Source organism: Mercenaria mercenaria, unplaced genomic scaffold (assembly GCF_021730395.1).
Source record: "Mercenaria mercenaria strain notata unplaced genomic scaffold, MADL_Memer_1 contig_3229, whole genome shotgun sequence".
Lineage (NCBI taxonomy): Eukaryota > Metazoa > Mollusca > Bivalvia > Venerida > Veneridae > Mercenaria > Mercenaria mercenaria.
The window spans coordinates 43,140-66,436 of NW_026461349.1; the positions used below are offsets into that span (position 1 = coordinate 43,140).

The following is a 23,297-nucleotide window of genomic DNA, read 5'->3' on the forward strand; positions in this document are numbered from 1 at the left end:
AATATTATACTGAATATAGGAAATCAAAAACATTAGATTTACATAAGATATGAGGCACCGAAATGTCTACAATAAAAGGCCCATATCCATAACTAAAAAAATACAGAGGCATGTTCTCGCAGACAAATTGTATAGCAACATGTAAATTTGTTTTCTCTAAATTTATTTCAGGTTTAATTTCTTTCTATGAAAATATTCATAGTTTATGTATATAAATTGACTCAATCCTAATAGCATTATAGTTGAATGACTTCTGGCTAACTGATTATAATGCTTGATAACAAGCCGATCATAATCTTAGTAAACCGTCTTTGCAATATAGTTTTTACCGAAGCGGCAAAAAAAAAAAAAAAAAAAAAAAATCACTTCAAGATTTTTTATTTAAGACCTTGGCGTACAATATAACTCACGGTTGTATCATGATTATGATTTTCGACAAAAAAATGAATTAATTTAAAAATAAAATATAATTACAGGGTAAATTTTCAAGGCTGGTGTGATTTCAGAGAATGCCTTTTCTGATCTAAGAAAAAAAATGAAATACACCTAAAGTTGAAAAAAGATGTACAGTGCATCTTTTTCGACTCATTTGCTCAAAAAGTTGAAATGCTTGTTCGGATTGAAAGTGTGGATATGTTTAGAACAGTACTATTACTCGAAATTGAATAGGAAAGTTCAAATAACTTTGATTTTTTTGTCGTCTCAGTAATATTTCCTAGAAGCATGATAGATTAACTGGTTTTATTAGTTTACAATGATTTCGTTGAGAATACTCGTATATTTGAACAATACAATCTACATAATATTTAAAACATTAACTTGACAGATCTGCCCTTAGTTGCTTTGTAACTGGGGACCATACGCCGCTTTTCATGGAATTACACGCAAGGATGGTCCATGAGCACCGCCGTCTGAACACATGTGTATGTCTCTATATTGTATTTTTGTACTTGTAACATGTGTAAATGCATTTCAACTACGGTCCAAGAACAGGCTCAATCAAACCAAGCAAGCAACATTTTCATATTTGCCGAGTTGAGTGAAATACGGAGTTTCCACTTCTTTATTTTACTTACCTAGCAGTCAAATCTACAATGTCAATGGGTCACTTTGTAATCGAAACTTTTAATAAACTGTACTTAGCTACATCCACTTTACTAAGTACTTATGTTATTCTTTTTCAGTCTCTTGAATTTCATGTCTGACAGCTAACTGATAAATGATGTACGGTATCAATGCGAGTCCGTTTCCAAAATTTGTGCACAATAGTCATGGATCGCTTTTATATTAGAATGACACTGCAATTTATCCTCGCGTGACATAGTAATAAGATCCGAACTTCCGTTAAAACATACTATTGTTAAACTGTATCTTGATAGCAATTTCATACAATTATTTTCAATAGTATCATGCGTACAATTTGCATTTAGTAAAGTTTTATTTTTATTCGGGTATTTCGAGACGGCTTAAATTTCTCGTGTCCACCGGTCTATAAAATGTTCATCTTATCAACTGCGACTAGGCACGATATACATGTCTAAAATTTTGTTTATTATTAAGGATAAATAGGATTCAACATACATATCAAATGAATTTTGTTGCACACAATGTATTCATGTCTTGTATGAATAAACCTGATACAATACGAAGCAAAGGTGGTAATGCATGTATTTCAATGAAAATAATCGCCACTTATACTCGTTAAACAGATTCCGTGGAAGATACAAATCGATGTGATTAGATATCCTGAACTTGCAACAAAGAAAACCAATCCGGCTGTTGACATTTGGCATGTTGGAGACCTCATAGTTTGGGTTCTGACGAAAACAGAATCAAAGTTGATGTAATGACACTGCACCGATAGGTGAACAGAATCAATCAAAATCGAATACACGGGGAATTTGTGAATAATAAGCAAAAGGGTTCACAAGAAATATTGAAAACAGTGTGTCAATGTCTGTTAGGATTCCATAGATATGCATCCCATAACTCCATACTCAAAACATGCGCAGTGTATAAATTTTACGTTTCCTAGAATACATTTGATGGCATTCAGATAATTTTAAACATGAATTCGAAAATTCAAAATAAACATGTAAATATAAAGACTTAACAAATCGCAATAGATATAGCATGTGCGCGAGCTTTGCTTCAAGTAACATCTATACTAACGATATTAATGAGGAGGTGTCAAGGATACAATATTTCATTTTTGTCAAACTTAAAACGACTGACGTTTGAATAGAATCCAGACAGGAAAATTGGCACAATTTACAGATGATTGTTTTTTTTTCTTTTTTTATTCATTTTTTTTTTTTGCCTTTTTTTTCCTTTTCATATAAAATCGATTTTGATTTAAATCAATATTATTTTGATCAGTCACCAAAAAATGAGAATGTGTATTGAACTTTCAAAAATGTTCCATACATACTTTCTATGCCAGTTAAAAAAACTACACAGGTACGAGGGGCGTTAAATAAGTAATGCTACTCAGTATATAGTTCTGTAACCGCTTATCATTTATAGATGGGGTTTTTTGGCACATTATAAAGCAATTTATTTGAAACAAAATGCTATATAAATTATAAAAATCGGCATTTCCTAAGTAAAAATATACTCATATTAGTGAGGTGTGCTCATGTATACTGGACCATAATACTATAATTTAGGTTTGTCATGGGCAAAATTCTTCAATTCAAAAATGCTTTGCTTCCAAAGGATCTTTTACAGATTTTATTTGATCCAGAGTATCAGAAAAATAGAATAACTTGTAATCACAGAATTCTATCATTTTTCTACGAGGTCCAGGAATTTATGATGAGTTTGCGTTTGTTTTAAACTATTTATTGCATTTTTAATTTTACAACACAACTAAAAAATCTAACCTCGAGGTTGATTCCATCTGAAATGGGTGTTGAGAGCGATTAATCAAAGTTGTAAGAACTAGTTTCGCAATCGAGAATTAAGATACTAGTATCAAATTAAAATTCAAGAATTTTTTGTACGATGATTATCGCGTCTGACAAAATTGCAGAGGCTTATTGTACTTACCTTATCATTTTTCGAGTACAAATATACACACAATTTAAAACTGTTACAAACATGTTTATTTTAGTTTTCATATGTTTTTGTGAAGAATATGATTTGTTTTATTTGTTTAAACTGAAAAATGAACTATAGTTCTAGTTGTTGAATAGTAGAATCAAGGAATTGCATATTAAAATTTCAACATTTTGTACATAAAATTGTCTAGGATACCCGAGTACACCTCACTCAAATGATTATAATTTTACTTTGAATCCAACGATTTTTATATTTTATATATCATTCTGTTGTCAATAAATTGCTCTATAATGTGCCGAAACCCGCATCTGAAAATGAGAAGCGGTTACAGAACTACATACGGAGTAACATTACATATAAAACGCCCCTCGTACAAACAGTTTTCTTACGAAGGAGATAATGTTCGTAAATGTTAAGAAGTAATTTCCGATGGAAAAGGCGTCACACAATAGAAGATGTTTGCAAATTTAAGGGGCAACATTTTGAAAGACTTAACATATTGAAACATTATTTCACAAGTTTTTGGTTGAAATGAATAAATTGTTTGAAAACAAATATGCTACAAACCTATACATTACAGTATATATAGCAAGTAAAAAGCTCACACGGATCCAGAAAACAATTTGTTTTGCTAGAAATCACAGCAAATGAAAACAAATGATAACGTTGTGGTGGAATTCATGGTAATTTCCATTGGAAGGTTTATTTGAGTGCAATCTGTCCTGAGCTCTCAAACTCAAACAAAATATGGAAAGAGGAGTGGTGGTCAAGTGGTTAAGTTGTCGGGCCGCTCAACTCGTGGATTGTAGGTTCAAGTCCCACTCGGCTCACATCCACATCTTTTCATATGACACCTGTACTTGTTTTTGCAGAAAGCGGACTCAAGCGTGGTTCGAATCAGCTTGGAGCTTTTATCACAACCGAGCTAAAATTAATAAATATAAACTAAACTAGATAAATATGTATTTTACTTGCTGTACTAGAACATTCCAAAGAAACATGAAAGTTGTGCAAAGGCAGTAGTCTTAATTTACTTTTGAAAATGACCTGAATAACAACCAACCCATTCTACATTCTGTATTCTGTTGAGCGTATCATATAATTAGTCATGCGGACGCACAAAGCATTGGTATTAGGTGCAATACAATAACGTACTTCCGCATCGTGCTATCGTACAATCGTATAGAGGTTCTGCCTATTCGCATTAAAATATCACAGTCATTGTCCAAGGAGATCACACGAATAGACGTTGCGAAGTACAATATAAATATATCGCATTGGCATCGTATGATCGCGCCTTTGCATTGTGATTTCTTACCATTGCATCATCTTCTCACGTCAACCCATTGTTTTTCGAGCTTGCAAAACGAAGGTCAAAAACGGAACGCCGTAGTTATCACCAGTAATTCTAATGTTCATGTAGAAATGATAGGGATATCCATTACATGTACAGCCGTGAGATGATAGTTTTGAACAGCTCCGCTGGGGTGGGTGGGCGGGGAAACGGGGGGTGCAGGGCAAGAGTATAAGTTATAGTTACTGTTCGAGGAAAATGTCTTTATGGTGATTATAGATCTGTTAGATGACTTGTGAATAGAGCGAGCGTCAAGGTTGGTAAGAATGTATAATCAGATACTAAATTATAAGAAAGAGCAACAACGCGTGCTTAAAATTATCGGGTACTCTTTGATATGTGTAATACAAAAATCTGAAACTTGCTACGCACCTGTAAGTATGTTTGTCAGCAGTTAGGGCATGACATTTGTATTGCATGGTTACCATATTGTGATGATTATGCATATTACATAGATTTGTTCATAGGTCAGCAGTTTTATAACACATCCAATCATAATTTGGGTTCATCAGGATATGACGTGGATGGCACAGATGTTTTGACAAAAAAAATTAACAGACTAGATACATCTCCCGAGTGGGCTATCTATCCTCGATCGGAGTTTATATAACCTCGTTCGTGAAATAAGATCTAAGAAGAACAGAAAATTACAAACAGTTTGTGCTTTTCTACTGCAATGATGCTATAGTACAGAAACCAAGATCATATTGGAACGGTCATGTGCCAAGAACAATCAAAACTCTTAATCTGACAGCAATGTAAGCCAGGTATGGGCAAAATAGAATATATATAAATTGATCCTTACTTGGTAAACATAGTGACGTATTGCAGAACATGAACGTACAATACTATTCAGATATTCAACTGTGTTAAAAAAATCTAGTAAATATATCAAACACTGTCCATCTGCTTTCCATCTAACATTTTAAGAAAACTCGAGTTTTACCTTGTTTACATTGCACTAGAAAAAGCGAGTGAGACACCTGTAAAATATTACTAAGAATGCTGTCTTTCAAAATATGGTAATTTGTCAACTTATTTTTTAAAAAAAGACAGTATTGTTTCTTGGCTTTCTCAATCAATATCGTGAAATAGTTCTGGTTTCCGGAAATGTCTGCTTTTCAGGCTCTCCTTTAACGGACACAAATGTATCTTACTAGGTATCACTGAATGTTATTCAAATTTTTTCTTCTGATCAAAACTTACAATCGGAGAGCGTTGCCCTTTTTTGTTTAATGTTTACATTATGGAAACTTATCACAACTGTGTTCTCATTGAAAGCGATGTTTTCGAAATTCAAAATGATTTTACATCCTTTTTCTTCAGATGACCTTCTTCCTTATTGTTCTGAACAAACATGCTAAAAAAGTTATGATGAATGTGTGCAATGAACAAAGACAGGCATAGTTTTATCAAAATGACAACAAATGTATCAAATCCATATCTTGGTATTTTTTATTACATTTAAATAAGTAATTACACAGATTTGAGCTTGCATGTAATTATTGATTAATAAGGTCAGCTTGTGTGGCGAGCTTTTAATTCAATTACATCTTTAATTGGAATATTAAAATAAAGGTATAAATTATAAATGCGCATGAGGTTTAAGTAATTGTGTTTCTTTTCGACATTTCACGAAACATAAAATTCAGTATATGTCAAATTCATATTCCCGTAACTTCTTCTTAATCATTGACATGTACGCCGGTCTCCTTTAAAAGCCACATAAGATAACATCATCATTTTATAATACGATATCGACAAATGTACTGTCCATTGATTACATAGATAAAATCAAAGGATAATTGAATGCCACCCCCGAATCACAAGATAACGTAATTGAACATGTTTGCAATATTTCTTTTTTTTTTTAGACAAACTGTATACATTGGTTTTGTTAATACGGTCTAACCAAACTACGTCTTGGATCAAATGGATTTAAAAGCATAAAATAGTCATTTTGAATGTTTGCAGAGGAACGTGTTTCGGGAATATAAACAAAATGAACAGCTATTGAATCGGACACATCTTAAGTTTTATAACAGTTTTAAATTCTAAAACGGGATCCTACACTTACATTTTGAGCGCATTCTATGAGGTAAAATTTGTATTTTAATTTTATTACATATAAATGTGTGTGTGTTTTACGGTTACTTCTTCCACTTCTGTTTAGACAATCAATATAATAGATTATTCCAATTATATCTAAACGACTGAGCAATTGCTGTGTTTCATAACACATGGAATAATGATTTCCGTGTAAAAACACATCTACCTCTGCCGAAAGCTTATTCTACTTGTTCTGACAATCCGTACATGTTTTGAAAAGCAATAGTTTATGAATATATAATTCTAAAATGAAAGTTCATTTAAGAGAGAGTTAAAACACCATTTTGTTTGATCCTTGAATTGTATGTTTTTCTATAGTACTCTTTCATATGTCTTTAATGTTGATCACGTGAACTTTTCATAAATGTATATTTGTGCTAGATATAATGTCACTTGTTCGCACAAACTTAATTGAAAAGAGATCTACAACAACAGTCTTTATCAAATAGTTTACCAGATAGTGTGGACACAAGACAACATACAAATTCATGGATCCAAAAAGTGCATTGTACTTTTTGTTAAGTTGTCTCTCCATTTTTTGAAAACATTGTTTTTATAACTTATAATTTTAAACAAATAAAAATGTATACATTATTTCAAATAATATACATGTAATTATCGATGAAGTTTGTATACAAAGGGATGTAATCAACGAGTTATGACGCCTTCCAAATACTAGCAAAAGTAATGGAGAAAATTATGTAGATGACACACAACACACTAAGCAGTACAGCAATGGCTTTCCAGTTGCACTCTTCTTGCTAAAAAAAAACAACAGAAAGTTAATATCACAAAGAGGTATTTTTTGTCTTTCTAGATGCTGCAAAATGTGATATGCAGTTGCACTGTTTGCAACTATTTTACAGTTATCGCATTAAATACCACAATAACTTCTTCGTGACAATAATAACAATTATAACAATAAAATAATGCCATCAAGACGAAATTCATTCTTAATAATTATACAGTACATAAATCTCATTTAAGTAAGCTTTGTGTGAATGTGTTTGTTTCAACTTTGTGTTTAATTGTTATACCTTGGTATACACACGCTGCTGCAAGGTGTTCTACTATCACATCAGCAATCTTTATGTGCCGTGTGGCGGACGTAAAAGTCTCCCCGTACTTGGATTCATTGTTGTTAGATTTTCTGGTCATTTGGGATCATGGAGTCTATACAACAGAAGTGTAATAGAGTTCCGCTTACGCCTGTGCTATGGGGCGTGAGAGGTGTTGCACATTTCATTACCTGTCGTGAACAGATTTAAACAAACCAAGTCTACTATTATCCTTCTTGGTTGCATTCTAAGCTTCCATAGGATCTTTTTACAGATTTAAATCCTTTTGGAGGCTGCCTTCTGGTAACATAGCTATTCCTTTTGAATCCTTGTATGTGTATTATTGTCCGGTTATACCGTTACATACCGACAATACGAGTAAATCAGCTTCAAAATACCTGGATTGCTGGTTCTGTCGCAAATGCTGAATGACATGCTCCCTGGCGGAGCTTTAATAATACCAGTGTCACATCTGTATTCATCCTATGACACATACCAGTGTGCAACATGTTATTCCCAGCAATTTTGTTACTTGAAAAAAAACTGAGAAACAGCCACCTTTTCACCAAAGCAGCCTCATCAAAATGAAACTTAACAGCATATGCACAGTATGTAAATGCAAAAAATGAAACACCAGTCCAGAGCGTAGCAAAGTATTCCTAAAGAATGAAACCGCCTTTGATTAACTTAAAAGTCAGACGTTTAACAACTGCAACGTGTAACAAACAACACTCTATATTACAAAGAAAAAGATCCAAACAGATTATGATTAGCAAAACAAACAATAATATTTCATTGGTATATCTATTCACTAAACATATACGTACATATCGAAGTTAATAAGCTTGAATAAACGCTGATTTGACCTCTGAAACACTACACTGTCTTTACAAAATAAAAGGATTTTTGTTGTTATACATGTATATGTGATTTTAATTGCAAAGTTTATTTGTTTCTGAATTAAGTTATTGATTTGCTGATGCACCTGCTTTAATTAGTATAAATGAATGGGGGTTTTCCCATTCTACTTAATTGTGTTTGTTTATTTTGGCTTTAATGCCGTTGTTCAACAGTAATTTAGTTATGTAAAGCGGGCAGTTAACCAATCCAGTGTTCATAGATTCTTTATCAGTCCAAATGTTTTCCGTAAGTTACAGCCAACTTCCATACACGTGTCAGAGGCGGAGGATGAGAGATTTCAGACAGAATGTCTTTTATTAAATCGTCACGGAGAACATACATTTCGCCCGAGGATCGAACTCACCGCGATCCGTACGTCTGCTCTCATCTTACTGAACTAAGCGAGCGGGCTCATTCTATTTTAGTATCGTTCATTAACAATATAGTGCGAGCAATCATGGCCGCTGACTTTAAATCACTTGCTCCTCACCGATGTAGGTTCGAATCCTCACTTGAGGAGCAGAAATTCTCATGTCAGGAAGTCACCGGCTGACGGTCGGTTGTTCTACTCAGGTTCCCGCCCAGGCCTGAAACAATGCCCAAAATGGCACATGAGGTGTTCCTTTTCTATCAAAAGCTAGAAAAAAAGTCACCATATAATTTTACATTGTGTCGGTGTGACCTTAAACCAAACAAAACAAAATCAACAGCATATGAAACTGATTACAAACGCGGATTAATTTGAAATAACTAAAGCTGTGCAATTTATTTTCCAATCTATCAGAGGTATATGTATATTTGGATTTGAAGATTTATTTGCTTGGTGCCCATTTTCGAGAGTTAAAAAATACAGAAAAGACATGTATGACTTAAGTATTACCTGGCATCCCCGACGATATAACACCAAAGGTAAAACAAGGGTAATAGCTATAGGACAAACGTGCACAACCATCCATGTATCCAGCATGGTCAGTATTGCCACCGGTGGGAGTTTTGCGTAAATTCCTCCCCATAACATTATTGTTGCTATTAACATGCCAATACATATCCCTACACGCGAATCAATCTCAGCTTTAAGTTTTTCGTAATCCAGCAGTAGGGCGGATGAAAGTGCAACCAGAAAGAAGACAACTGGAGGCACTATGTACATGACGTCATATCTTTTTTGAGCCCTTTTGAAACGAAGGTTCGCGTGCAGAGTTGAATAATTTCCAACTGTAATGAAATAAAATTATTTATAAAAGTTTTACATCATATAATAAAGTTATTTACAGACATTTACATTCATGAGTCTTCTTAAAAAGAAGACAACACACATACACACTTAAAAACAGCATTTCGATTCACCGACAATTTAGTGTTTCCTTTTTTCTTAGATCTCCTTAGTTTCACTAAATATCCGTTGACAGTTTTCTATCAACGTGTGCTAAGACTTCATGATTTTCATTTTTCTTTATTTTAACTATTGATTTGCCTTTTTGGACACAAATCCTGAAAAGTTTACCGCAGCTGATTGACATTGAACAAAATAGCACATTTTGCTGTAACTTTGGCATTCTGCATTAACTTGTAAAGCTATGTCGTAAAACAATTTTTGTAATATAAACAAATTAGCTTCAATATTGTTACATTTTAAGTTTCTACTAGAGTCTATCATACACTTTTATAAATACATACGAGGATCAGTGTATGGTGAATTGAAGGAACTTGTAGTAGAATTATCGATGATAGAAATATATTCTGTCCCTTGAACTTTGAACGGAGATTGCTTTGCCCATTGTAAGATGAGGTCATCTGCCTTTGATGTATCTGTGTTGAATAAAGAGAAAATGAAGAAAAATAATAGTTCGTCAAAACATATAATTGCAGTAGAATGGATTAAGGCGTGAGCCAAGAGCCCAGGTACCAGACAGACAAAATGTTTGAGTAGATATATGCCTGTAGTTCATGACAATGTCAGGCGGGTGTAAAGAGGCGGGGGTGAGGGTGGGGGCCATCGCATAGGCACAGTTTAATGATCGTTTAAATTTTTTAGTATTATTTGCCAAAAATATTTTCTAAATAGAGTCAAAACTCTTTTTTGTTCTTATACATTGTCCATAGTCCATGTGGAATAACTAGAACAACCATGTCTTTAAAATGCAAAAAACAAAACAAAAAAAAACAATGAACCGAAGAAGAATGACAAAATTAAATATCTTGTACCGAATAATTTGCATTACATTCACGCAGAAATACACAAATACATCTGACAGTCTGTTTAGTTTGATAGTAATTAAAAATGCTTCACTAACAAATAGGCAAATATTACAATTAATAACATGTGTTTCTTAGCTTTGTTGTAATTTAAAACATACGTTACCAAACTACGTTACCGGAATGTTTTAAATTTGTTTAAATTTATAAAACTTGTTGATTAATCTTATCTTTCTATAAATAATTTGCATATACTATCATGTTAATGCTTTCAATGTGACTCAAATGTAAAAGATATTCTCATAAATCTAATATGGCTAAATATAAAAATATCTATGTATGCAGAGTTGCACCACAATAAAATGCCATGAAGTAAAAGCCATTTGTTAAAAACGACTTGATTTTAAGTCGAAGTATACATTGATTGAATGTTTACTAGCGTTAACATAAGAATGTTTATTTTGTATTTACAAATATGCTGTAAAATAATTGTTCGTTTTTTTTTCAAATATTCAATAGGTCCTATATCAAATTGAAAATGAAAGGTGATGAATTATCAGTTATAACTCAGTGCAAAGTAAACGTTAATTGTGACAAAACTGGACTTGAGTATATATTTAATACACGGAAAAGTTTACGCAAATAGCTAATAAAAAAGTAAGAATGAATATCCAACGGGTAAAGCAACGTTCCAAAACCTGAACCTAGATTAAAATATACACTTGTCTCCTCCATCATCCGACCTTTTATTTAATTGTAGTTTTCAAACTAAAACACTCAATTGCACTTTAGAATATTACTTCCTATTTTGATCATCCATAAATAATCATCAAAATTGCGAAAAATGGCATTGTGGTCTGCTTCCAGTACAAATGGCATTGATTAGCAAAGGGGAGTAACTAGTGTCGCAAATAATTATCCAATTCATAAAAGTTTAATGTTTAACCTTTCATAATCAAGTTTTCCTATGTTGACTGAGTTTGTCAACACTTAATAATTATATATACGCCTACAATAAGTTCAAAAATGTATTTTGCTGTCAATTACACATAAATCATTTCGTATGATTCACAAACATGAGAAATCGTAGGCTTATTTGAGAGAGGTATGTATAAAGATATAACCTCAAGAAGTATCTGATAAACAATTAGCATTTATTCGAGACAAGCCCTCGGATAGTTTTAGAGGTACACAGAATATATACATATATGCATGTACCTTTCAAAAATGACAAGGGGGATTTGCAAGAAAAACGGTACCTATTTTCTGCCCACCTCACTGCTTAATGAATTGATTTTATTATAATGGTCCCCAACAGCAGGTTAATGTTTCAGTCTACCAGCATGCAAATTTATAAAGACGACTGTTCACATTTGGCTGTATTAATTCCAAATACTTTGCATTTTAAATATACAATATTAAAAGAGCCGAATAAAATATGTACAATGTGTGAATGGCATTAATGAAGTCATGCTATAATGTAAGACAAAAAAACAAAATAAAGTAACTTACAGCTTTGTACAATAATGTCACAATTCTGCTTGTCGAAAGGGTAATAATACAAGTCTAGCTGGCAGTGGGAAAGAATCGTCAATCTAAAAGAACAGTATGTTTATAATTCATTCACCTTTTATCATTGTTTGCAGCCAATTTATAGTTTTATTGCTCACTGACTTAGTAAATCTAGAATTCTTTCGAGTACTTCTTTTCCGACACGAACGGGCAAATATGACGTTTTGCATATATTTTGTCTTTGAAGCAAGTCAATATTGCAGTAGACAATATTTATACTTCAGACAAACAGCCGAAATAGCTTTGATCGTTGGGTTTCAGTTAATAGCCCTTAGTATAACTAAGATATCAGTTGATTGTGCGGTAACTTGGTGACTTTCCTAAGCCTAGGTGGTGTTTGCATGCCTTGGTGGCGTCTAGTTTGAGTCACTCATTTGGATCATAGAAACCTGTTCACGCTTGCGACGACTTAGTGATTACAGTTTTATCTAGATCATAGCTTAATGACAGCAGATGGGTGCATCAAGATGAATCAATGACGACATTGCTTCCAAGTACTGAAAGACATGAAGTAGGAAATATGATTTGTCAAACCGTCGTACAATTTGATCATTTAGAATAATTCTTTCGATGGATGATTCATTTGTGTAAAGATTAATACATGTAATATCATACCTGGCAGAATAAGTAACACTTCCAATCTGTCCAATATAAACTAATTCGTTAGTACGAAACACTTGATGATAACTTGCTTCTTTTTCATGATGGAAATATAAATCTGGTACCCAATATCTACGAATATCTTCACCAGTGAGTGTAAGGTAATCATATGAAGCTAATTGTGAATAATCTAACCGTTCATCTGTCCAGTTTAATCTGATATATAAGGGACACTCGTAATCCTACAAATAAAATCACTAAAATTAAACTCCCGAGATAAATACAGACTTTAAGCTTTTTTATGTTTTGCTAAATAAGAAAACTAAAAAGGTATGGTTGGTTGGAACTATACCGAAGCCAGGAAAGAGGACCTTCAAAATTTCCACTACTCGTATATACACTTAACAAATATTTTAAGGCAGAATTTAATGTTTTGCCAATATAATTTCAATTTTTTTAAATTTCTTACACATTTAGAGAACTATTGTTAAATTCTTGTCAAAACTACTGCAAAGTTGAAAAATTATGTTACATAATGTTTATATTATTCAATCTTTTCTTATAACTCAAATCGCTTTTAAGAAATTTATATACTATTTTCATTTATTTAAAGTAATTCGCTAACATTTTCATGGATACCTTGAATTATCTAAATCATTTATGTCTAAATGCATTTTAGGAGATTTTTCTCGACATGAGCGTCTGCAATTTGACCCCACAAAAAACCGCGGAGGGTAACTCATTGAAAGGAAGAATATTTGTGTATATTTGAGAAAAAAAGCGCTTGCTTCTTTGTTATTTCTCATTGTCAGAGATACCTTAGATACGTCAGACTGTGGGATTATGATTATTTTTAAACAGCTACCGAGAATGTTTTCGGTAACTTTAAATAGGCGAACCAGTTTCAAGCGAACACAAAGATTTCTAAAAATATGCTCAGAAAGTTTTTGAGTTTCCACTAAATAAATACATGTACATGGAAAAGTAACCATACACTCTTTCGGTCATGTACCTTGATGAATCAATTTATTAGAACAACCCTGGTGGAGGGTTTCTTAAATAGGGGATGTCGTTTGATCAATTTCAATTTCTAGCTTTCCCTCTGACTGTCATTCCCGATATGCAATGGAACAAAACCGATCGATTGGCTACTTGTCGAAATGGAGTTATATGAATTTTGATTAAATGCGGACAACATTGTTTAAGAATTTGTGTTTCCATTGTAAAAACAATAAGGCTAATATAATAACAATAGCTTGGTCTGGGATGTTGTATTCGCCAAGAGTGGATTTTGCCAAGACTGATCACACGAGGCGCTCATTCTTAATTTGATTACATGTAAGACTACTTGATACTCAGTTATTAAGAAAAGACCGGAAAATTCAGTGTTAATTGATAAAACAATAGAACCTAATGGGTATTTTTGTACGCTATCTATAGAACTTAGCCACGTAATGAATATTGACAAATGAAAGTAGCACGACCACTAGAACATTAATTAACAGGATTCACAGCATAATGCGGAATTTATTTTCTACAGAATCCATGTGGGTCTATAACAATATGTTATATATGGTGTTTTGCTAAATCAAGCATATGCTTCTGTTGTTATTTAATCGATTTTACCAGATTAAAACTGAAACGAGATGCCGTTGTTACATGCAGTTTGAACAATTTCGGCTAATATAATATAACTTTAGAAATAATTGACACTTTATAGGGCCATAATTACCATGTAACTTATCAGAAAAAGCCATTACTTTAAGTTAATATTAAACTTTCAGGAGAAATCGGTTAATTAAGGCAGAGCTGCACGTGTAGACGTTTCTATCAGTCAAATGAGCATGAGATCAAATTTGTTTGATTTAAATTAACTCTGTTAGTAAGTAGATAAAGCACACATGTCAAGTCCTTCTTAGACGATTCAATATCTGTAATTTCTAATACTAATTGTCCGCCATTTTGTTTATGGGCGAGAAGTTGGAAGTTACATGCTGAAAATACATCTGTATTGGTACATTATATACAAAATCTTAAGTTACTTTGTCTACCCTTTAATATGCTAGATACAATGCAGCTTATAAATATCGTTCCAACAACATTCAGCAATGTAGAAACTCACCATTGTTTCATCCCTCAGGCCTTGCATATCATAAATTGAAATCTGGACAGAAACTGTTACAGGTCCATCTAAAACGAAAACAGAAATGATATCAAAATCTAAATACAGTTAAAAACGGCAGTTTGGCAATTTTACTTGAAGATTAGGTTTTTTTGCAGTTACGTAAGATTTACATGTGTGTAACATTTTTCCAAGTATAAACTACTTGGAGAAATAAGCTATTTACATATATATGTATTAAAATGACGTTCAGTTTGAGTAAAAATAAATGATACAGAGGCAAGCACTACAAAAGATTTACCTCCTTCATATACACCTGCTTGACCGCAACAGTTTCAGAAGTATCGAATTGCAAATGTAAATACACTTGGGGCGAGGTAACAAAACACATAACCTGAATCTTGACCCGTGAGTACATTATTTACATGATTCATTTACCGTCGTACATTTACAAGGTAAAAACAGCAGAACTCGATATTTGTACTTATATTTACCTCTTACTGTTATAAACATTTAAATTGGAAAGCTCACTTACCTTTGTTGTAATTTGGTGGCATTTTTGGTTTACAATTACCTTCATCTAGCAGCCGATTCACAAGATCATACCTGAATGAATGACCATATAGTTAGACTTAAATAAATTATAATGTATTTCCGGAGATATACAAAACAACACTGTCCTTTATTGCGAAAACAATTTTTTCTTGTGAAAATGCCCTTCTTACGGAATTTTATACTTTTAAAACATATGAATACCATTACATTTGTATATAATTCACCAGATCACGCGGAAAATAAATTACTTACATTTAACAAATACAAGCGTATTTAATTAAATAGAATCACTTTCTTTCTGACGAAAAAATATGTGTTACATTTCATACCTTTTCATTAAAAAGAACACAATGGTCAAGCGCTTCAATTAATGAAACCATCGTGGCGCATGTGTACTTGACACTGCTTGACAATAGATGCTGGTGAACAAACTTCGCCTTTTTTTAAGAGCCAGCAAACGTAATCGATTGTGTGAGACAAGAAGGAATATCAACAGATGTTTGTACTTATATTAAATTTGAACGGGAATTATAAATATGCCTGTATATCTGAAAAGAGGCCAAGATACTATTTTTGATGGTATAGTTGAAAATAAGGAAAATGTCAGAAGGCTGTTACATTATCAAGGTCATAGTAAGCTCATAGCAAAGGCCAAAGAAGCTCAAATAAGATTTTTGTTGCTAAAGAGGTTAGAGTTTTAATTACATTTTTTATATCAACCTCAAATATTTCGGTGAAAATAATGAAATTCAATTTTATATTGAAGTGAAAACAATACTTTGTGTAAATACATTTGAGACTGAAAAACTAGTTAAAATCTTTTCCTGCAGGAAAGAGCTAAAATTGTCAAATCCGACAATAGTTTGCTGATTTAACGCTGTTTTCACAATATTTCTATTTCCAGAGGTAAAACATTTTAAAAGGACCGACCGTCGTCGCATGATCATTACATGGTAAAAGGTCAGCTGAGTGCATTAATCTATAGAGAGGTCTTTGCTAACCAAATAAACTAATAACAGACTCTGGCCATGGGTGATAAATTAAACACCGCTAAAGCATTATCTGTAACAACCTACAGAATGCTATCAATGGCAACCCAATTGTTAGTTTTGTTTAATAAATTGGATTTCAGATATATCAGACATTGAGTATTTTAGATCTCAACTTGTAAGTAGGAATTATAGCTCCTCTGAACAGTTTTACAATATGAAAATTTACAAACAAATGGGTGGTGATCTACATTTATAAAGGCTCACAAGACATAACGAATAAAAGTATAATCAAAGACACAAATCAAAGATACAATACAAAGTCTAAACGTTTTTATTGAAATTATACTTTTCTGGCGTTATATTAAATCGTTCTGAATAATGCGAAAATATATTCATACTATTTTTAAAAAGCAAAAACAAGGTCCTTTTTTGAATGTTATACGGTACATACACAGTGCAAATTGAGGACAATTATCAGTATGAAGTATACATTAATTTGTAAACATTAGAATACATGTTTAGTTTAAAGATCAATCTAAATTCAGCCTTGATATTATGATAAAACAGTCATACGACTGTACTCATGTGATTCAAATTATAGTAAACAGATCAAGTGAGTTTGAGTGCACTAAAATCAACAACACACGCACCTCGTAGAATAAAAAATTGAAAGACAGTTATGTCCTTCTTGTGAGGCGCCTATGTTTAAACTAATATTAATTAAATGAATTTATCTTACAGTGCCTTTAAAACTAATGTTTTATCATGTAAACATTAATTGGCAGAATAGGATGTGTAAACAAGAACGGCCAATGCATGCCCCAAAAGCTAGTTTTAATACAAAAGTCTGACCGAAGTGAAAACTGTCGTAGTCATTAAGTACTGGTTGTTCAACAACAACTACTAGAAAAAGAAAACTAATGATAAATGGTGTGCGATGGTATGATGTTACTCGCATTGCCACTTAGGGACCGATAGCATGAAGGAAGAACCTTTATTCCTGCGAAATGTGGACCAGATCATAGCTACATGTATAGCGCTGAGTTACGCACGCTTAGTTACTATGGTGTCATATGAATTATGAATGAAAATGTGGAAAAGACCTAATTGCAATAACAGGTTCTTTTTGAGCTGAAATACAGACCACAAAACTGATAGAAGTTATCTTTTCTGGGCCAACCTGCCTACCAAGTTTCATGAGCCAAAATATTCTTCGGTAGTCAACCATAATTAGGACTGCAGCTCAAGACTACAACCTTACCTCCTGACCTACCAAACTCAAAATCAATAGGTTTCACAACCAACCTACTAGGAAATTTGGAATGAAGTATTTTCGATCGAAAACCAATTTCCAGCTAAATTTCAGCGCGGCTTTTGGCCTTGGCCTTCGAGCAACTAAAATCAAATTGGATAGAAGTCATATGGCTAGAGCAACCAACATGTCTGGGTACTTTGTGGTTCTTGCGCCGAAGAATTCTTCAGTTATCGGACACTGATATTTAGCTCAATGTCGCGGCGACATTGACCTTAGATCAACCGACCTCAAAATCGACGGGAATCATTTTCCAGTAACAACCAACCAGCCTATAAAGTTTGCAATACCTGCACTGAAGCGTCGCCAGTTATCGATTGGAAACCATGTTTCAACTAAGGATCAATGCGACCTAAATCTTTGAGCAACCAACCTAAAAAAGGATATGACTTATTTACCGGTCACAAACAACCTATCTAGTTGAAGTGTTCTAAAAGTATCGATAGGACACCGATTGTCAGCTCAATGTCACCACATGCTTGACATTGAGCAGCCAATATCAACTCGATAGGGGACATCTGCAAGTAATAACCAATCCGTCTAGGAGGTTTGAGGTTTATCCGCCAAAGTTTTCTTCAGTAATCGATCGGAAACTGATTTTCAGCGCAAGTGTATTGCGACCTTTGAACAACCTACCTGATAGTAAAAAGTGATCGTTTGCCGATTAAGGCCAACCTGTCTACCAAGTCTGAGGTTTCTGCGCCGAAGCATACTTCAGTTATCGATCGGAAACCGAGGGGACGGGCGGACAGACGGACGCATTTCTTGTGTAGGAAACAAATAACTTCAGCTTAAGTAACACATATCATTTTTTTCTAAATTTATTATCGTTAAAGAGACTCTCTCCTTGCCGTAAGAATATGCAAGGTATGCTAATAGCACTCCGATTCATCATACTCATCATACTCTGACAGCAAGACAAACACTTCGTTTTGTCTTTTTTCCGACCATAAAATCATCATACTGTGGTTTATCAGAATTGTGAGAGCAATACAAACACCCAGGTTTTCTTTTGTCTCACTTTAAATAGTTAAACGCAAACTGCTTATACTTTGGCTAATCATAACGCATACGCACAGCACATACAATGTATTTAGTTTGTCCGTTGTATGCTCAGGACAAAATTTAAATACAGTTAAAGATACATTTTTGTTGAAAATGACTCTTAAGATTTAGGAAAATAGTTCCATTGTTTTATCAAACCATTGATTCGACGTTTTAACATGAAAGTCCTTTTTGTTGCCAAAAACTGAACATTCCAATTGATTATTATCGTTATGTATGGAAAATACTAATTGGAATAAGTCGCAAGCTTATTTTATATTACCAAAATTACTTCCATTAAAAACTATTAGAAAAAAATATACTTAGCACGTAAAACGTACAGCACACTGCTCTAAGACAATGCTTCGAACGATTCCAGTATCACTGACAACGGCAATAATTCGTAAAGGTTTGCTGTCAGTCTTATATAATTGTACTACAGTTAATATAGTTTGTAATAACAATAATCTGTAATCAATCTATTATCCGAATTTTGTTGGTGCTGGCTTCTCATATTTCTTTTGTATAAGTAAAAGTGAATTTTGTACAAATTGTTTTCTATTTGCATAAATTAATGTATAGCAGACATAAAATACTGTGATTTTTCCGTTAAGCTCCATATAAAGCAAGCATATGGACACTTTTGGAAACCGCCAAGTACGAAATTTAAAATGGAATGTTTTATACGTACTTGAACCTGACGTCTTTTGTATGTTTAGTCATTGTTCTTGATACATATATCATATATGCTTTAAAATTCTATAATAACTGGTGCATTTCTAAAATGATCAAAGCAGAAGTTGTACATCTAAACGTGATTTCAAGATAAGTATTTCTTTATAAACCGAGGAAATGATCTTTGCGAATAAATGTATGCGTTAAAGTGATAAAAATAGTGAAAATAACTGTTTGATCAAACAGATAACACTAAAAGTAAGTTCTACAATTTGTGTTTTTATTCCTTTTCTAAACTATTACTGCTATAATAAAGAATTGAAACCCTCAAAACAGACATAGATATTTCTTATTCTTCAGTTTTGCTTTCATTTTCTGTACATTATAATCATTAACCTTTTAACAAACTTTTTTAAGAACTCATTCTAGACTTCATGTCTGTTTTATCATTCAAGTGCTTATTGTAATTATTGGAATTAATAGTTGGCAAAGCATAAAACATAATTATGGCACTATTTGAAAGAAAGCAACGGACATTCTTGAAACTGAAAAATAAAACAATAGAAATGTCAATCTTTTCATCAGCATTTAACGCTATCCGTCAGTATTTGGACGGAAAAATAAACATGGATAATCCGTAGCTTAATCTTACGTTTGCTTTTATATATCCTAGAGAGCTAAATTATATTAGAAACGGGCGGGCATCTATCCTTCCAGCTGGATGGCATCTCCTAATAAAGAATTATACAACGTAAGGGCTGTTTCGAACCGTCATCAGTTAGAAGCAAATGATCTTATCCACTAGGTCGCAGAGGCCCCGTCATGAAGTATTGGAACATGAGTGAGGTTTGGCGCCAGTATTTGCAACTGACCGTTCCAAAGCGATGCAATGTTCCTTCTTTATGGGCGTTTTTGCTATCTCAATAGGTCGATGTTATTATCACTGATTCATGTGTGGTACAAGTGTATATGTCGTCAGCCACTGTGTATGTGTATACGTTAAATCACACCCATAGTTCCAGGTGAAGTGTTTTACGGGGTGGAGGTTGGGGAGGGGGGGGGGGGGGGGGAGGCTCAGCTGCATTCGTTTTTAATGTGGCTTTTTCTGTTTGACTTTTGTTTTTCCCTTTTTATTCAGATTGCGGAAGAAATTTGTTTTACTGATGCTAGTAGTTTAAATGCAATTTGTTTACAAACTTTAAAACACGTTGGGGAAACGTACACCGGATATGACCCGAACGTGATAAGTAAATACTTTTCGGTGTTTGCTGTCGGGCAAGGTTTAATTAATGTTTTGTTCTTTATGATGATAGTTTAGTCTGAAATCAAAAGGTGATCTTATGCAATCATAGTACATACTTGGATTTGGTGTCGTTTTATTTTCTGGTCCTTTGGGGCCCTAGAGTCCATTCGATATCTTTGTAATAGATTTCCGCTTAAGCCGGTGCAAGGGGACGTGAGGGGTGTTGCACTTTCCATTAGCCTCATGAACAGCCTCAGACAAACCGAATCTGCTATTATTTTGCTTGGTAGCATTCTATGCTTCCAATGATCTTCTTATAGAGTTTATTAATAATCACAACAGCAATCTTTAAGTGTCGTATGGCGGCCGTAAATATCGCCTTGTATGGCGATTCTATGTTGTTATATTTTTTTATCCTTTGAGATCATGGGGTCTATTCAATATTTTTGTAATACGATTCCGCTTAAGCCGGTGCTAGGGGGCGTGGGGGTGTTGCACTGTCCATTTACCCCCATGAGTCTGCTATTATAATTCTTGGTTGCATTCAGTGCTGCAAAAGGATCTTCTTATAGATTTTTTATATATTAGTCATAAGTAGACACAGTTACATTTTTATAGTAATACTTATTTTTCTGTTTTATTCTGAATGTTGATGAAATGATCCACACATTCAAAAAGATTCACTTAATTGTCGACATGTATCTAAAGAAGATTATTTCGTGTTCATGCGATCATGGGTTAATGCCCCGGAGAGATGATGGTTTGTGATTTTAAGTTCTTATAATTAAAATCTCCTTGTTCATATTATATACAATTATTATTATTAGATTTGAATATGTGTATATTTGATTTGCATTTAACGATGATGCAACATAGAAACGACTTCAACGTTCAACGTTCCTTTAAAGTGGTACTATGTCCGTGTTTCACTTACATATGTTATCATTAGATATAAATCTAAATCTAGAAAATCTTCATCAAATATGTTTCTCTTCGTTAAATATATAAGCCATCATTTAATGACAATACGGGATTGATTTAGAACAAGAAAATCCTCTTAAAACATATTTCACTTAGTTATATGAATAAACTGTAAATGTGTATGCTGCCATCAGAATTCAATGTCTTTAAAGCCATTTATTTGAAACTATTCCAGCAGTTTAGTTGCATGACATATTGTTAGTTTCTCAGGTTCCCGCCTTTGAAAATCACTATAAGACCTGTAAAAGTGTCTGTGTGACGTTAAATCCAACAAAAAATCAGAGATTTGTTTGATTTCTTCATAGTTTACGTTTTCATTTAGCTATTAGGATAAAGTTACTTTTTTCACTTTATTCGGTGAATGTTTATCCGTCGTGAGTCAGTTGTTTAAATGATCGTGTTCACGGTGAATGTTTCAGGAAATCATGTTATTTATGCTGACCCTGTCCCATACAGGAGTAAAAGATTTCCACAAATAGAACTCTGCTATGCAAAAAACATAAACAATGTTGCACTAAATTTTGGAAGTTTCACGTTTTAGATATAAAATAGATGAATATATAACAAAATAGAACAGTTTTCTAAGAATGATTTAATTTAGACGTTTGAGATATTACATCGAAAAATTAGAGAATAAATGTAAAGACAAATGCACAAATAACAATTAACTGAATTAACATATATATATATATATATATATATATATATATATATATATATATATATATATATATATTCTTCCTCTAAGAATAACTATGAACCGATTTGCGTACTTCAGTAAAAGAAGAATGAGTCAAATGTGAAAACTTATTTTTTATAAAATGTCGTTTATTTTCTCAAGTCCTAAACTGACCCAAATTAGTATTGTAAATATTTAAATGTGCGCCTTTATATCTTTTGGATTTTATATAAGATTAAAGCTTAAATACATATTGCTTACTTTTCTAGTTTAGTTCCATTGTGACAACTAGCCTTACACTGAACAAGGATAACGGCAAGAACCAGTTCAGTTCTGACATCCATATTTGCTTTATACAACTCCGTCTCTGTCCGACACTAAAAGTGTTATGTTATTTGAACATGTAAACGTGCAATGATAAAATATGGTCAAGTACCGCTTTTATCATTCACTGGGGATATCTGTTTTTATCTCTAATTTATATCTAAAATAGACATAAGGTGTCATTTTATCCTCTTTATTATGATAATTAAAAATCTGTTTTCAATATCGGAGCTGGAATGTGTGTTACTATTATGTAATTACGAAAATATCGAAACTGCAATGAATTTACAATATTCGTAAATTCAAAACATTTATCATAATATACGAGGGATGTTCGAAATGAATTGCTTTTTTCTATCTGGAGACTTCAAATTTCAAGTTAGCCCAAAAGGGCTCATTTCATGCCCTCGAAGTACTCCCCGTGGCTAGAAATGCAAAGTTCCAGCCGATGTATCCACTTCTTGAAGGCGTCACGGTACGCTGATTTGGGCACAGTAATACGGTACTGATGAATGGCA

General features: G+C 33.1%; 1 protein-coding gene across 1 annotated transcript; it reads right to left on the reverse strand.

The window, feature by feature from the left end:
• Positions 1-7,182: 7,182 nt before the first annotated feature.
• Positions 7,183-22,809, reverse strand: LOC123531036 (glutamate-gated chloride channel-like). The gene is made up of 9 exons (XM_053533923.1): positions 22,717-22,809; positions 15,510-15,580; positions 14,975-15,042; positions 12,868-13,094; positions 12,193-12,275; positions 10,162-10,293; positions 9,365-9,699; positions 7,983-8,033; positions 7,183-7,287 (listed from the first exon to the last, which is right to left on the reverse strand). The coding sequence occupies exons 1-9, from the start codon at positions 22,797-22,799 to the stop codon at positions 7,183-7,185; spliced, it is 1,155 nt and encodes a 384-aa protein (XP_053389898.1). The 5' UTR covers positions 22,800-22,809.
• Positions 22,810-23,297: the final 488 nt, after the last annotated feature.